Source organism: Spermophilus citellus (genome assembly GCF_964194105.1).
Source record: "Spermophilus citellus genome assembly, chromosome: 17".
Lineage (NCBI taxonomy): Eukaryota > Metazoa > Chordata > Mammalia > Rodentia > Sciuridae > Spermophilus > Spermophilus citellus.
The window spans coordinates 48,425,912-48,441,766 of record NC_138199.1 but is presented as its reverse complement, the minus strand read 5'-3'; the positions used below and the strand labels follow the sequence as shown (position 1 = coordinate 48,441,766).

The 15,855-nt window shown below is 39.6% G+C and overlaps 1 protein-coding gene and 1 long non-coding RNA gene across 4 annotated transcripts in view; one reads left to right on the top strand and one right to left on the bottom strand.

Moving 5' to 3' along the window:
- The window catches only part of LOC308635835, a 61,856-nt gene extending 48,114 nt beyond the window's left edge, over nucleotides 1-13,742 (top strand). Inside the window, exons 3-4 of the long non-coding RNA XR_014019274.1 lie at nucleotides 12,935-12,992; nucleotides 13,102-13,742. This is a non-coding gene — a long non-coding RNA (uncharacterized lncRNA). The remainder of the gene's footprint in view (nucleotides 1-12,934; nucleotides 12,993-13,101) is intronic.
- The window catches only part of SPAG9 (sperm associated antigen 9), a 134,993-nt gene that overhangs the window by 32,891 nt on the left and 86,247 nt on the right, over nucleotides 1-15,855 (bottom strand). For all 3 annotated transcript variants that reach the window (XM_081270602.1, XM_081270603.1, XM_081270604.1), the window contains 6 exons: nucleotides 14,529-14,586; nucleotides 12,894-13,046; nucleotides 12,356-12,407; nucleotides 10,010-10,140; nucleotides 7,888-7,944; nucleotides 6,608-6,781 (listed from right to left, as the gene is read on the bottom strand). In XM_081270602.1, coding sequence (XP_081126728.1) covers nucleotides 6,608-6,781; nucleotides 7,888-7,944; nucleotides 10,010-10,140; nucleotides 12,356-12,407; nucleotides 12,894-13,046; nucleotides 14,529-14,586 — 625 coding nt within the window. The remainder of the gene's footprint in view (nucleotides 1-6,607; nucleotides 6,782-7,887; nucleotides 7,945-10,009; nucleotides 10,141-12,355; nucleotides 12,408-12,893; nucleotides 13,047-14,528; nucleotides 14,587-15,855) is intronic.

Genomic DNA, 15,855 nt, shown 5'->3' with positions numbered 1-15,855 from the left:
GTTCCCCTATGTTGAGGCTTTTTCTCTTCTTCATTCTCACCCCTACCTATCCGGCAGATGAACCTCCTCCCTACCGACCTCCCCCATCGGCTCCGTCCACCCCCTCGGGTGTTCCCCCTGACTCAGCTGACATCTTTAGTTCCCCCCAAACTAGATCCCGCCCCTAGTCCTACAAACCATGGCCCCTTTAAGAGAGGTTGCTGGACCTGAGGGCATTATCCAGGTACATGTCCCGTTCTCTATGAATGACCCCATGCAACTCGGGCAAAGGTTGGGCTCATTCACCACAAAATAGAGTTTCAAAAGGGCCCTCCAGGCTTATAGCCTCACTTATATGTTATTGGCTAATATTCTCCTTCTTGAGGAACGTACCAGAGTCTGGGAACTTGCCAGAGCCCATGCGAATGAAACTCACCGAGTTAATCCCAATCACCCTCCGGGGCCACTTGCTGCCCCCAGATCAGACTCCCAAAACCCCAGATGGCCGTCATGTCCTTATGACATATTTCCTCTGGCAGAACTACCCCAACATCTGGGCCAAACTAAAAAAGCTCAAACAAGACCCTGCCACCCCCAAGACTGAGAAATTTCAGATGCTCGCCCAGGTCCTGCAGGGTGCTTCCTTGGGTCGTCGCCCATCACTGAAAACCCCCCTGGGCGCCTGCTTCAAGTGTGGCAAGGAGGGACATTAGGCCAGGGCATGTCCTGCACCATGCACTCCGCGTACCCCAAGCCCTAAATGCCAACAACAAGGTAATTGGGGCTCTGACTGTTCTAGATCTCGTAGGAGGCCTATGGCCAGGGAACCCTCCGACCTTCTGGGCATGGCAATCAATTGACAGTGCCTTGGGTCCTTGTCCCTGGCCATAACGATCAATAAACAGAAACCCAGGGTGTGGATTCAGGTGGATAGGTGCAAGGTTAACTTTTCCTTGACACCAGAGCTACCTTCTCAGTCCTGACAGAATTCTGGGGGCAAACAGTGCCATCCACCTCTCCTATTGTCAGGGTAGGAGGAAAGACCATCTATCCAAGAAAAACTCCCCTATTACTCTGTTCCACAGACAACTTCCCAACCTCACAGATGTTCCTATTATGCCCCAAATGTCAAATTCCTTTGCTTGGCTGAGATATTCTCTCTAAATTCAATACAACAATCAACATACGGGCTCCAGTCAGGCCCCAGAATCGGCCTGTTCATCTTTTCTGGCCCTTTTGGCAGAAAACTGGCCATTCTGCTCCACTTATGAGGCTGACATGAAATACCATACTAACCTAGTTGACCCGATTGTATGGGATACCCACACCCCCTCCACCATTTCCTGATTATTCAGGACCTTCTTAGCAAGGGGTACCTCCATCCTGCTCATTCCCCTTACTCCCATACTAGCGGTAAAAAAACCCCAATGGGTCCTACCTACAACTCATCAACACTTCCGTTAGGCCCATAAAGTTCTTCTGGGCCTACATCCTTTGGTTCCCAACCCATACACTCTGCTGTCTCAGATCCTCCACACTGCCACCCACTTCTCTGTCATAGATTTAAAGGATATCATTTTGCCTTTTACCTGGACTGTCCTTCCTCAGGAATTTTGAGATAGTCCACACCTCTTTGGACAAACCTTGGCCTCTGACCTCCAATCTTTTCACCCCCCAGTGCCCCAAATCACCCTCTTGCAATATGTTGATTATCGTCTGGCAAATCTCTTTGCCCACCTGTGGAGAGGAAAGCATCCCCCCACCACAGCCTTTTTAAGGCTCAGGGACTCCTTCCTTGGGCAGATTCGAAAGTCCTAGTCCTCTCAACTTAAGACTCAGCCACTAGAGAGACACTTACCCTCCCCCTCCTCTCCCCTCTTTCTGGCCCTGGGAATATCTGGCCTCTCCAGGAGGGGTCCCAAAAAGCCTTGGCCAAGGTCTCCCAAGACTCTGGCTCCATCCAGGACGAGAGCTTTGACTGTCAGGATTCGGTGACGACCAATCTCTGCAGCTCGAACCTGCCACTCAGGCACTAGCGGGGACGCCCCTTTTGCCAATAAATCAGTTTCCTCCTTCTCTGCATCCTTTTCCCTCCTCCTTACATGGGTAATGTGTCCTCTCTACTGGTCGACTCTCCCCTACAATGCCTCTTGGATCAAATATAGCACCCAGGCCTGGCCCACTTATCCCTTAGACAACCAAAGCAGATGACCTCTTTTTGGGTCCCTGGATCCCTCCATTCTAAGGGATCTCTTCCAGGCTTTCTTCTTGCTCCGATCCAATCCTGCTCTCTGCACCTCTTGCAAACAAATTCTTCTAGCCGTCCAAAGGGCGCTCAACAGATGACAGAGTTCTCCTACTTAATTTCTTGGCCTTAAAGGGATATCGGGCCTCTCCACAAAAGGCCCAAATAGCATGTATCTAGGGTTCTCTATCTCTCAAGGGAAAAAGGCCATTATTGTGTCTATACCTACACCAAAGACCAAAGATGACTCTCCTTCTTGGGTTTGGCTGGGTACTTCAGGGCCTGGAATCTGGCCAAGGGCCCCCAAGATGAACCCCTACTCTCAGTGGTAGGGAAGCCCTTCATGCCTCAGAGCCCTAGCAGCGGCCCATGACCTCCAGAAAGAAGCACACAAGCTTATCTTTGGCTCCCTGATAACCATCTCATCTCCTCACCATTAAAGGATTTTCTCACTTACAAGGGGGCTACAGTCATTTCCTCCTTCCAGGGTTCTATCCCTCCTTGTCTCTCCTTGAAAATCCCTCCATCTCTTTTCAGCCCTGCTCTCCATTAAACCCTGCCTCCCTCTTCCCATCTTCTCACTCACAAGATCCCGTCCACAAATGCCTGGAGGTATTAGAAACAATTTTACCCTGCCCTACCACCATTTCTGAGGGACCCCTGCCCTCTTCGGACCTCATCTGGTTCTCAGATGGTAGCTCCTTTATATACAAAGGGGTTAAAGTAGCAGGGTATGCTGTTGTTTCCCTCTCATCCATCATAGAGGAAAAACCTCTCCCACCCAATACCACCAACCACCAAGCTGAACTCATAGCTACCATAAGGGCATGCGAGCTAGCAGAGGAAGAACCCTCTCCCTATATAATACGTCTTCCATATCCTGATCTCCCACGCAGCCATTTGGAAAGAAAGGGGGCTATTGACCACCAGAGGGACAGCAGTCATTAATTCCACACTTATTTCTGGCCTACAGCAAGCCTCCAGGCTGCCTTCCTAACTGAGAACAATCCATTGCAAGGCCCACCAAACTGACTCCTCCCTTACTACTATGGGGAATTCCAAGGCTGATCAAGCGGCTCAATCAGCCGCCCTACAGAGCTTTACCTCCTCTCCGCTACACTTCATAACCACCGGAGATCGGCCCAAAGATCCCCAACAACTCTTTCAGTTTCTTCACTCTCTATTCCATTCTATTCCACAGAGTCTTACTACTTTCCTTCACTCCTTTTTCACCCTTTCCTGCGTGATAAGACCCTCCTATAACAGATCACTTCCGCTTGTCAGATCTGCCAGAAAACCAATACCAATACTCCATTAAAACCTAAACATTTCCCTTCTCATCAGGCCCTCGGTCATACCCCAGCTGCAGACTGGCAGATTGATTTCACCAACATGCTCCGAGTAAAAAACATCTTCTTGTATTGGTAGATACTTTTTCGGGATGGGTTGAAGCCTTTCCCACTTCCAATAAACGGGCCTCTACAGTAGTTGATCTATTGCTTACTCACATAATCCCCCGTTTTGGGATGCCCACTTCTATCTAATCAGATAATGGCCCAGAATTCACCTCACAGATAACTCAGGGACTAGCTCCCGTGCTATCACTCCCTTGGCATTTCCATTGCCCTTACCACCCCCAGGCTTCCAATCGGTCCCTTATTGCCCACCGGGGGAAAAGCCCCCTCTAAAACCAAAATGGAAGGGCCCTGCTCAGGTGATTATGTGCACACCCTCAGCAGCCAAACTCAAACTACCTAATAACCAACTTACCCCATGGATTCATATTTCCAGACTTAAGCCTGGCACTCCTACACCTTCATCAGAAGAGCTAATGATCGTCACCTGTCATTAAGTACTCTTGTCAATGCTCCCCCTCATTTCTGGCCCCTCTTGGGTCCTCTCTTTGCCCTATGTCTGAGGATTCAAGGCAAGTGACCCTAAGGGCCTCCTCCAGCCAGATCCCCCCACACTTGCTTGAATCTGGCCGGTAGTGGGACCGTTGTGTGTTGTCCTTCTGACAAACCACTTAGGTGTCCAGAGCATGGTGACCCCTGAATAAGTGTGATCATAAGAGAGCACTTTACCAGTTGCCTTCTGGGCCTAAGGAGAAACATGTGTGTTTTGTTTACCCTCCCAGTTTCATTGAGGTGTAACTGGTGTGCAGGACCCTGCACATAGTTGGCACGTACAGTTTGGGCATGTGCACACGCTGGTGTTCCCATCACCACCTTCCAACAGCTTTCCCACGCCTGGGTTCCTGGTGAAGTTGTTTCTTCCTTTTGCTTATATCTACCCCTACCTGAGTTACCTTCAGTGAGTCCATGACTGTCCTGGGAGGCAACCTTAGCTCTCCTTGGGTGAGGCGTTGGGTGTGCTCTGGTCCAGCCCACCTGCTCTATCGTCACTCTGTCTTCCCCTGTCTGAAGTGCTCTCTAAATCCTTCCTTTCCTCAACTTCTCCATCCTGTGTGGAGGTTGCCCTGTTATGGTGATCCACATGCCCTGCTTCTGAAAAACCAAGGTGCTTCTTTGGGTACTGTTTGCCAATAGAAGAGTGAGAAGCTTTGGAGTCATGAGCTAGTTACAGGCTTTGATAGAGTTTCTGCTTTTCCTATGTGTATGTGTGTGCATGTCTGAGTTCAGTTTTAAGTTCCCAGGGGAAGAAGTCACCATCTTCTGATGGCAGCTGGAGTGTACGTAAGTACCACTGAGACTCGCTGCTCAGACCAGTGGTTAGCTGGAGCATCTATGCCAAGTGTGATAGCATGCACGTAGTATGTCCACCTTCAAGTTTACACAGGGCTCCAGAGGGCCTCCCAGTTTCATAAGAATTCCAAGTATCAGTATTTAAAGTTGAGGTGTTTCACATAAAACCTGGAGCAGCCTTAATAGAGAGGGGAGGGAGCTAGATTGGACTAGGAATGAAGAGTGGAATTGAGGGTGTTAAGTGCAGGACAGGCTGGTCTGCAGGGCATGCCAAACAAAGTTAGCTGACCTCTCAAACCCTCTGTCTGGTTCTATATCACCTGTTTGCTTCAAGCCCAAACGCCCAAGCCCCCCGGGTTGAACACTTAACCCCTCTTGGGCCAACAAGGCAGCTTGCAGACCCAGAGACCCCATTAGATTTGGGCTATAAAAACTCCCTGTGCCTGTTCCTTCCCCCTATCATAAAGTTCATTCAGACTCAGGTGGGTAAAATTTCTAATCAAGCTTTTAACCAGCTTCTCCTCAGGAATTACCAACTCCTGGCTACTTTTAGAAACTGGGGCTCTAAGATGTTAGTCTGTCTAAGATATTAGTTTGTCTGTATATATCTAAGCAGTAAGAGAAAAGTTCAAATATTTAAGAAAAACAATTATATAAACCTTTAACCAGGCATGGTGGTGCACACCTGCAATCTAGTGTCTCAGGAGGCCAAGGATTGCAAGTTCAAAGCTAGCTTCAACGGTTTTAGCAAGGCCCTAAACAACTTAAAGAGACCATGTCTCGGGGCTGGGGATGTGGCTCAAGCGGTAGCGCGCTCGCCTGGCATGCATGCGGCCCGGGTTCGATCCTCAGCACCACATACAAACAAAGATGTTGTGTCCGCTGAGAACTAAAAAATAAATAATAAAAAAAAATTTCTCTCTCTCTTTAAAAAAAAAAAAAAAAGAGAGACCATGTCTCAAAATAAAAAATAAAAAGGAGCAGGTTGCAGTGGCACATGCCTGTAATCCCAGCAGCTTGGGAGGTGAAGTTCAAAGCCAGCCTCAGGAAAAAAGAAAAAAAAAAAAGATAAAGCAACTCAGTGATACCCTGTCTCTCTCTAAATAAAATACAATCAGGGCTGGGGTTGTGGCTCAATGGTCGAGTGCGCTTGAGTCCAACCCCTGGTACCAAAAGATAGATAGCTAGATAGATAGGAAGAATAGATAGATAAAGGCTGGGGATGTAACTCTGTGATTAATTGCCCGTGGGTTCAAACCCCAGTACCTAAATAAATAAACGTTTAGTATTTCTATTAATATTTATCAATGTCATACCAACAAAAATGAGGCATGTAAAAAAATTCCCCTTATGAAAACAGTGAAATGCAATTTTCTTTTATATATTTATTTTTTTAGCTGTAGTTGAACACAATATCTTTATTTAATTAATTTATTTATTTTATGTGGTGCTGAGGATTGAACCCAGGGCCTTTAGGCAAGCGAACTACTACTGAGCCACAACCCCAGCCCTGCAATTTTCTTAATAAGTGCTGACCACAAGTAATTAATGGTAGACAAGTTATAGAAATAGTGTCTTTAGGTTTAACTGAATCCTTATAAAAGGTCTAATAAGAGGCAAGAAAATTTGAAAATGTTAACTTATTTTGGTCATGGCCATTCATCTAGAAAATACTTACTCTTCACTAAGGAAATCAAAAGCTTTGGACTTATCCCCAGGAAGCTGAGATAAGGTGCTGCTTCTTTTCTTGACAGAAGGAGTAACATGAGAGGTGGGTGCATTATACTTCAGATTAACAGGTGGTTCAGGCTTCTTTGTTGTATTACTTGAGGAGCTGAAAAGTCGGCTGAAACTAAAAAAAAAAAAAAAAAGTGTATGTCTACCACGTGTGCTGTGATAAGAATTCATGATTTTCCACAAACTTTTAAGCTCAAGAAAATTCCAAAGTGCTTTAACAAGGCAATGAGGTTAGAAACTGGCAAAAACAGTCTTTGTAGTCACACACTGTAGCCAAACTCATATTTTCAGGGAAAAGAAACTACAGTTTAGGAAGCCAGACCTGTTCTTTAATTAGCAATTTCTATAATGTGACAGGGAGAAGTTCTTGAGTATAGGGAGCTTCTACTGAATGAACAAAATAAAATCATTGCTTGGCTTGCTCCTACTTGGTGAATTTAAGAGTGGTTGTTAAGCAGCAAGATTAGGCCTCATGATGTGAACAGCAGCTTAGTACACCAGTTCTAAAAACAGTCATATAGTGAAGTATTAGAACACACATTACCATGTTAACAAACATCTTATGTATTTTCTAAGTCAGCTCAACTTAAATTTCTTTCATGTCCACATTTTAAAAATTTGATGTTTCCATTAAGTTTTTAATTTAAATTACTTTCATTTAAAACTTGATGTTTCCATAGCAGACTAATTAAAAGAGGGCTTTTTTAAAAATTTCTTTTTAGTTGTTGATAGATCTTTATTTATACATGGTGCTGAGAATCAAACCCAGTGCCTCACACATGCCAAGCCATTACACTACAGCTGAGCCACAGTCCCAGCCCTAAAAGGTAAGTTTTAATCATAGCATAAATATAATTCAAATTCAACACACACACACACACACACACACACACACACACACACACTAATCAAATCCCTCAAACACCAACTTTCTCATCTTCACATCTTTCACAATCAATGAATGGGTAACATTTAATGGAGATCAAGGTAATTATCAGCTTTATAAATAGTCCCCCATTATTTTATTTGAGAGAGGATTCCATCAAATGCATAACCAACATGATGCAGCTTACGATATCGTACTTTTTTGTCCTTCAATAACAGCCTTACCGAGTTGGCATGCTATAAAAAAAAAATTCAGTTTAGCTATTTATCTCCAGTTTTTAAAAAATCAACTATAATCTTCCTGTTTCAAAGTGCTAATAGCCTTAATGTACTTACAACTGCCAGATGCTTGACCTTTTTTTTTCCTGCATGGCTGGATTTTCTCGTGATGCCCTATATTAAAAAAAAAACAATGGTCATCAGTTAGGTGTTCTGCTTTCTGAAAAATAAAAGACCCAAGAACTTCACAGGATACACAGTTAAGTTCAGCAAGTAGTTACTTTGATCCACCATTAGGAAGTCAATCTGTGAAAGTGAATAATACTAGATTAATAAAATACCATCTCTCACTCAAAGAGCTTAGTCTACTAACTGAAGATTATTATCTGTGTTGGAGAGAATAGCCAATATGCCTGAAAGTTAATATTTAAACATTTTTCCATTTCATTTTTTTTTTTTAAAGACATGGTCTCACCATTTGCCAAATTAGAAACATCTTTTAGCTGGGAGCAATGATGCACACCTGTAATCCCAGTCACTCAGAATACTAAGGCAAGAATATTGCAAGTTCAAGGCCAACCTCAGCAACTTAGCAAAGCCTTAAGCAATTTAGCGAGACCCTGTTTCAAAATAAAAAGATCTGGGGATATGGCTCAGAGGTAAATTGCCCTGGTTAAATCCCCAGTTCCTAAAATAGAATAAAATAAAAAATTAAAAACAACTTTTAGCTAGGCATGGTAGTGCTTGCCTGCAATCCCAGTCTTTAGGGAGGCTGAGCAGGGGCCTTCACAATTTAGTGAGATTCTGTCTCAAAATAAAATATACATTGTGTGCATGTACTAATACATAACAACAAATTCCACCATTATGTACAACTATAATGCACCTATAAAAAATGACAGAGCAAACAAACAAATAAATAAACAGGGCTAGGATATAGGTCAGTGGCAGAGTGCCCCAGGGTTCAATCCTTCAGTACTAGAGGGGGGAAAAAGTCTTTTCAACAAACAAGAATAAGCTACCATTTCCTTTTATTCATTGATTATATCTTGGCTGTGAGAGTTAAAAAACAGCAATGAAAAACAGACTCTGGATATATGTCCTCAGTTTTAAAAATATTTAACATTTACACTTTTTACTAAATACTACAGTTAAGAACATTCTTCTCAGGTTAGATTCCTTGTCCAATAAATAAGAATAACTTACCATAGGTACTATTTTTATTATTGCTATTATTAGTAAATCAAAAATATAGGTATATTAGTAGGCAACTAATATTCAAGCATTTCAAGAGCTCTTGCTAAATTAAAGGAATACTGTTAGTGAGAATATGACAATTAGGTGGCAGAATTAGGTGAGATTTGAAACCCAATAAAAGACAATACTGCCAGGTATGGTGGTGCATGCCTTTTATTTCAGAGACTCAGGAGGCTGAGGAAGGAGGATTGCAAGTGTAAGACCAGCCTCAGCAACTTAGGCCCTGAACAACTTAGCAAGAGCCTATCTCGAAATAAAAAATTAAAAGGGTTGGGGATGTGGTTCAGTGGTAAAGTGCCTGTGGATTCAATCCCTAGTACCAAAACCCAAAAAGATTGCATAACAAATTTTGATCTTTTCTTAACACTATGAAAGTAGTATCAGTTTCTTTTTTTCTGGTGTGATACTGGGGACTGAACCAGGGACACTCAACCACTGAGTTATAGTCCCAGCTCTTTCTATTTTGAAATAGGATCCCATTAAGTTGCCTTGGCTGGTCTCAAACTTGTGATTCTCTTGTCTCATCCCAAGTTGCTGGGATTACAGGCATGTACCACTTCAGTGAGCTCAGTTTTTACATTCTTTTGAAAAATGACCATCATTCCTGAGTAGTAACAACTGCCTTTTACAGATTGTGGGAGCCTCCTGGAAAATTCACAGTGACTCAAAAGATACCTTTTCTGATCACTTTCTATTACTAATCCAAGTATTATAGTCTTTCCTAGTAAACAGAGAAAATGATATTTACCCTCAAGGGAAGACTTGTTCTGAATGAAAAATATACAGATTTAAGAAACAATGGTAGGAAAACAACAGAGTACTTTTTTTTAAAATATTTTTTTTTGGTTGTAGATGGACACAATATCTTTATTTATTTATTTTTATGTGGTGCTGAGGATCAAACCCAGTGCCTCACACGTACAAGGCAGGCTCTCTACCACTGAGCCCCAGCCCCTGCCCACAGAGTACTTCTTATACAAACCGAATCATCTCTGTCCATCGAACAGCTTCTTGAAGCTCCATTAATCTCTCCTTATACTGGTTTCTTTCCATGAGAACACGGGCCATTTCTACTCTAGTAAACCGCTTCCTCTGAGCTGTGGGTATATCACTCTATAATGACAAGAAAACAACAGATCACTTCAGGAGCTTATATGTGTTTTGGTATTAATCTCAGATTTAAGTAAAATCTTCAAGTTTTTAAACATTCCTTAATTTCTCATCTAATAGATGAGAAATAAAACAATGAAAATTTAAATAGTTACTTATGACTAAAAAGAGGTAGGTGATTTAATTTCTAGATATAAATACTGATATTTAAACATATTATAAAGAAATTACAAAAATTAGTGCAGATTTGAAACTAAAACCCCAAACTGTTTTCTATACAGATTTAATATGCTCTCATCTGTTTTACTTAGAAATGGTGTTCTAATTGTGAATTTTGTGTTCTATAACAATCATCATTCAGAAAATAGCTACAAGCTAGTTCCAAAACCAACAATACATACGTACATCCAAGGACCAATATAAATGATAAACTTATTGCGTAGTTACCAGTGTACCCAAATATAAGAATAACTAAAATACGAGTAGAGATACAACAAAATAGAGACTACTGCATTAACTAGACTCATTCTTAGAACAAAGATGCGAATATGGAGGATGTGTAGGGTTAGGTTCCAAAAAGGGCATGCCCAAGTTAACTTCTATCTGCTGCTGCTTTTTCAATGCTCTTGTGAGGAAAAAGGTAGGTTTAACTGTAGGTATTTTGCTTTGCTGAAAGGAGTATGAATATTTGGATCAGAGCTTGGGATATTAAGAGAAAAGCTGAGCTTAACCCTCAGCAGTCATCCTCCTTTGATCTCCTGTCACAGAACCTGGCCCCAGCTTTAAATAAAAGTTAATGACAAATAACAAAGGACCTGAATTCTGCCAATACAGCAAGTAATCCCATTATTAGGTAGATAACCTGGAAAAATTCCTATACGCTGAGACTTGCACTAAAATGTTCTTCACAGCAACATTACTTATGGTAGTAAAACACCAAGACTAACCTAAATATTCATTAACAGGAAGACAGATAAATTGTAGAATATTTATGTAATAGGATATTCTACAATACAGGTTAAATCTCAAAAATATGCTATTGAGTAAAAGAAGCAAGTCTTCAAGACTAAATACATATGAAACACAAAAATAATGAAAACCATACTTTGTAAAGGGACATACATACACATACACACATGGTATGATACAATTATTGTTTTTTAAAGTTGAATAAATGATAAATACAGGATCAAGGTTTCCTTTGGAGTGGAGGAGCCCAGAGTAGTTCAATGTTTGGTAGTGGCATAGTTCTTAAACTGGGTAGTAGGTTCATAAAGTTAACTTATTCATAACTTATATGTTACATGTTTTCTGTCTGTATTAATTAATATATTAAAACACGAAAGAGGGGGGTAAGATGAGATGGAAATTATTGCCCCTATGTATGGGTAGAATTGCATGAATGGTGTGACTCTACATCATGTACAACCAGAGAAATGAAAAGTTGTGCTCCACTTGTATAAAAAATAAAATTAAGTAAATAAATACACAAACACAGAATAAACTAAAAGGGGAATTCAAATGATAATTCTCTTCAGGACTCCAATATATCTCAAGTCTGATCTTTAGTGTGAAGCACCTGTTATAAGAATGATAATAAAGCTACTAAAAGAATTACCAGCATGACAACACTGGCATGAAATTCATACTTTATTCTTTTGTACTGATGTATACAGACAGCAATATGGGGTAAATTTTAGTACTTGAAGCTCATAATTTATTCTTTTGTATTCATGTATATAGATAGCAATATGGGTTAAATGCTTAGTACTTAAAGTTCTAGATTTCATCTTTTTATGTTAAATACTATTAAATAATTTTATTGTTTTCATATTTCTCTAAAACTTTTATTTTTGCAATGCCAGAAACTGAACCCACGCCCACCTAGACCAGGCTTTCATATTTCTAAGTTAAAATATGAAACAAAATAAATGATAAACAACAAAACCCAAAATGTTCCAGCTGGTCTTTGAACTTGAATAGGCAAACCACAGATCAGAGCACAGAGACAGAAAAAAACATAAAAACACAGCATGTAGCTAGAAAGCTTAGCACCTGAACACTCTGGGGAAGCATGAGCTATTCTTTTCATTACCCATAAACATGTCTTCTAATTATTTAAAAGATTTACAATGCTATATATCCAAATCTTAATTAGCAAGATTTTCCAAAAGTATCAAAACATGGTAAGATAAAAATCCCAAAATTATAAACCTACATCATCATCATCTTTTGCTTTCTGCCTTGCATCTTCAGCTTCTGCACGAGCTCTAGTGGGAAAATAAACAAAACATGTTATTTAAACTGAGTTCATCTTTTCAAAATACTGAAAGTGTAGGTGAAGAATTTTAACTACCACTAAAGTGTTATTTTTCTTGTTCCAAAAGGGCATTTTGTTACCTTCAATTCAGAAAGATATTATCATAGCATTCCTTAAAAAATAAAACCAAAAATAAAAAACTGGGTGAAGAAAAAAATGAATTTTAATTTCCTTATTATCAAAGATACTTGAATAGTTTTAATACTTTTCACATCAAGACACAAACAAAAATGATAATATCTGGATGACAAGCTGGTAAATGGAAGGCCTGCTCACTGCAGAGATAAGGGCTGGGAGCATTTCACACTCTCCAGGGAGCTCTTGGCCCTTCCTGACTTGAGAGAGTTAAAGGTCTCAAGCTCAGGATTATACCTATAACCTTTTGTGGCATCCTGGCAAAGACAGTTTGGTTTAGAGCAGTACAGCCAAAACTTACTTTCTGAGCTCCTCTTCCAATTCTTTGTTCTTTTCTTCTAGCTTCAGTTTGGCTTGTTTCACAGCCTCTAATTCCCCTTGCAGCACGTCTTTCTCACAGGTGAGTTCATCCACTTTTGCTATCAGATCATTCTTTACTACATTCAAAGCATTTCTAAGAAACACATATTTCAAGTGCAAGATTACACGAATACTCTTTTGTCTTTCAGATTATTCCTTTGTACCCCAAAGTAACTGTACAATCATAAAGCTAAATAACTGAAGACTTTGGACATTCTGCCTGATGCTGTTTGTAAACAAAAGCAAAAGAATAAAAAACATTCAAGTGTTTACTATTCTTCCCACTTATTTAAAGGAAGAATGGATAAAACAAGACAGACCAACAAAAAAATCAGAATTAACCAAGATTAATCCCAGTGTGGTGACATATGCCTGTAATCTCAGTGACTTGGGAGGCTGAGGCAGAAGGATTGCATGTTTAAAGCCAGCCTCAACAACTTAGTGGGGCCCTCAGCAACTTAACGAGACCCTGTCTCAAAATAAAAAAATAGAAAAAAAGTGGGGATGTAGTTCAGTTGTTAAGTGCTCCTGGGTTCAACTGTAAGTACCAAAAAAAGAAAGCAAATTAACGTTAAGGCAACTACTATTATTAGTAAATTCTTCTTTTTTCTTTTTTAATACTTTTCACATCAAGACACAAACAAAAATGATAATGTCTGGATGACAAGCTGGTAAATGGAAGGCCTGCTCACTGCAGAGATAAGGGCTGGGGGCATTTCACACTCACACTGGGTATTGAACCACTTACCACTGAGCACATCCTCTATGTTTTTTTTTTTTTTTTTTTTTTTTTTTTTTTTTTTTTTTGAGATGGGAGTCTTGCTAAATTGCTGAGGCTGGCCTTGAACTCGAAATTCTCCTGCCTCAGCCATCCGAATCACTGGATTACAAGTGTGTGCCACTACACCTAGCTTCTATTGTTTGTGAGTTCTGAAGAGAGATTGCCCAATCAATAAAGTTGAATAACTCCTTGAAGTTAAAACACTCTGAACTGGAGAGAAATTTAAGAAAAAAGTTCAAGAGGTAGTTTTTTTTAGGTATAGTGGACATAGGACCTTCTGATAGTTGTATTTTGGGTGACTATCTATACATGTTCCAGTGATCTGACATAGCAAATTGATGAGGGGACCCCGTCTACTTTTTATCCACATGACAAATGATTTGCTCCATTAAATAAAATTTCACATTGCTTGAGGGCCTAAGATTCCATAAATTGAACTAGAGAATATTCAACCTTGGTGAAAAGTTCCATAAAAATGGGCTGGGCATGTATCAAATCATTTGTGCAGAAATAGAGATAAGAACATAGACAAATCTTAGAGAAGAGAGCAAAAAATAAATTCAAAAAACTTAAACAAAAACAAGTACTGGACACATCCACAAGATTAAGAGAAAGGCACGGATACTTATAAAGTGGAAAGAAAACAAAAATTTGTGTTCTGCAAAGGTCCTATTACATATTTTCACAGAGGGAGAAAAGACAGAATTAGTGCTGTGTTAAACTGATGAAGTGTCACTGACCTGGACAAAAAGAAAATTTATTATCTCTTATTCCTTGTTAAAATTTCATACTTACTTGGTTTCCAACAGTTGTGTATTTTCTAGTATAAGATTCTCAACTTCACGACCCATTCCTATCAAAAGACAAATGATAAAAGACCTTGAAAATAAGTTGTGTAACAAATTATATATAAGCTATAGTCATAAATTTTATCTATCCTCTAAGAAATCTTATTGTGCATCTAGTTTCATTTGACATATATGCTTGCATAAATTTTAAAATTATAAATAATTATCACAAAATAAAGCTAAATATCTTGTTGTCCAATTTTTCTGTTCTTGTTTTTTTTTGAGACAGGGCCTTGCTATGGTGTCTAAGACAGTTTAAAATTCCTGGACTCAAGCAATCTTCCTGTGTTATTAATCTCCCAATTAGCTGGAGTTACAGGTTTATGCTAATGCACTCAACTCTTGCTGGTCTTCTTTAAATCTGTTAGTCTATATTTTATTTCTCATAGATAATATTTCAAAAAGATCAAAATCTTTTGCCAAATATTCTAACAAGTAGCATTATTTAGAGAAAAAAAAGAATGGCATTAATGTAGATCAGAAATTGTTTCTAAATCACAGCTGATATTAGGCTTCTGCCTAAAAATTTGGTTTTATTAATACAGAATAGACAGAAACAAGGTCAAAAAGAGACAGAACCCCAACGCAGATGAAACCTTACCAAAGAAATTATGGTCTTAAAGCCCATGCATTCCATGTAAAGCAAAAACAAAGAACAAGAAATGTTTTATGTAAGAAACAGCATGAAAACAGATTATTAATCTATAAAGTTCTATGCATGACATGAAAAACATCTGGAATCAGTGTTATGATTTAATGCACAATGATGTGTAAACAACAAAAAATAAAGATGATTTCCTTCATTCATAAGGATGCTCTCTGTACACTTAAAAAAAATGCTTTACCAATTCTCTCTCACAATAAAATTCAATATAATTAGATTGAAAAACCCACAATTTGGGTTGGGATGTAACTCAGTAGCAGAGTGCTTGCCTAGCATGTGTGAAGTCTTGGGTTCAATCCCCAACACAGATTTAAAAAAAGAAGAAGAAGAAGAAGCCCTAAGTCAATAATACAAGGTTTCCTATAAAATACCACCTATGAAATAATAATACGATTGTTATTTTATAGAAATATACTTAATATTTTAATTGGTACTATAAAACAGGCATGTAGAACATTTAATGCCATATCCAAAGCAGACTTTAAGGAGAATAAAGCTACGTAATTTGCTTCTCATAAGAAAATGAAGAAATAAAATAACACATTAAAGAATATTACAAAACAAGAACACCCAAATCCCAAATCTCAAATCCATCACTTTACTCATCCCA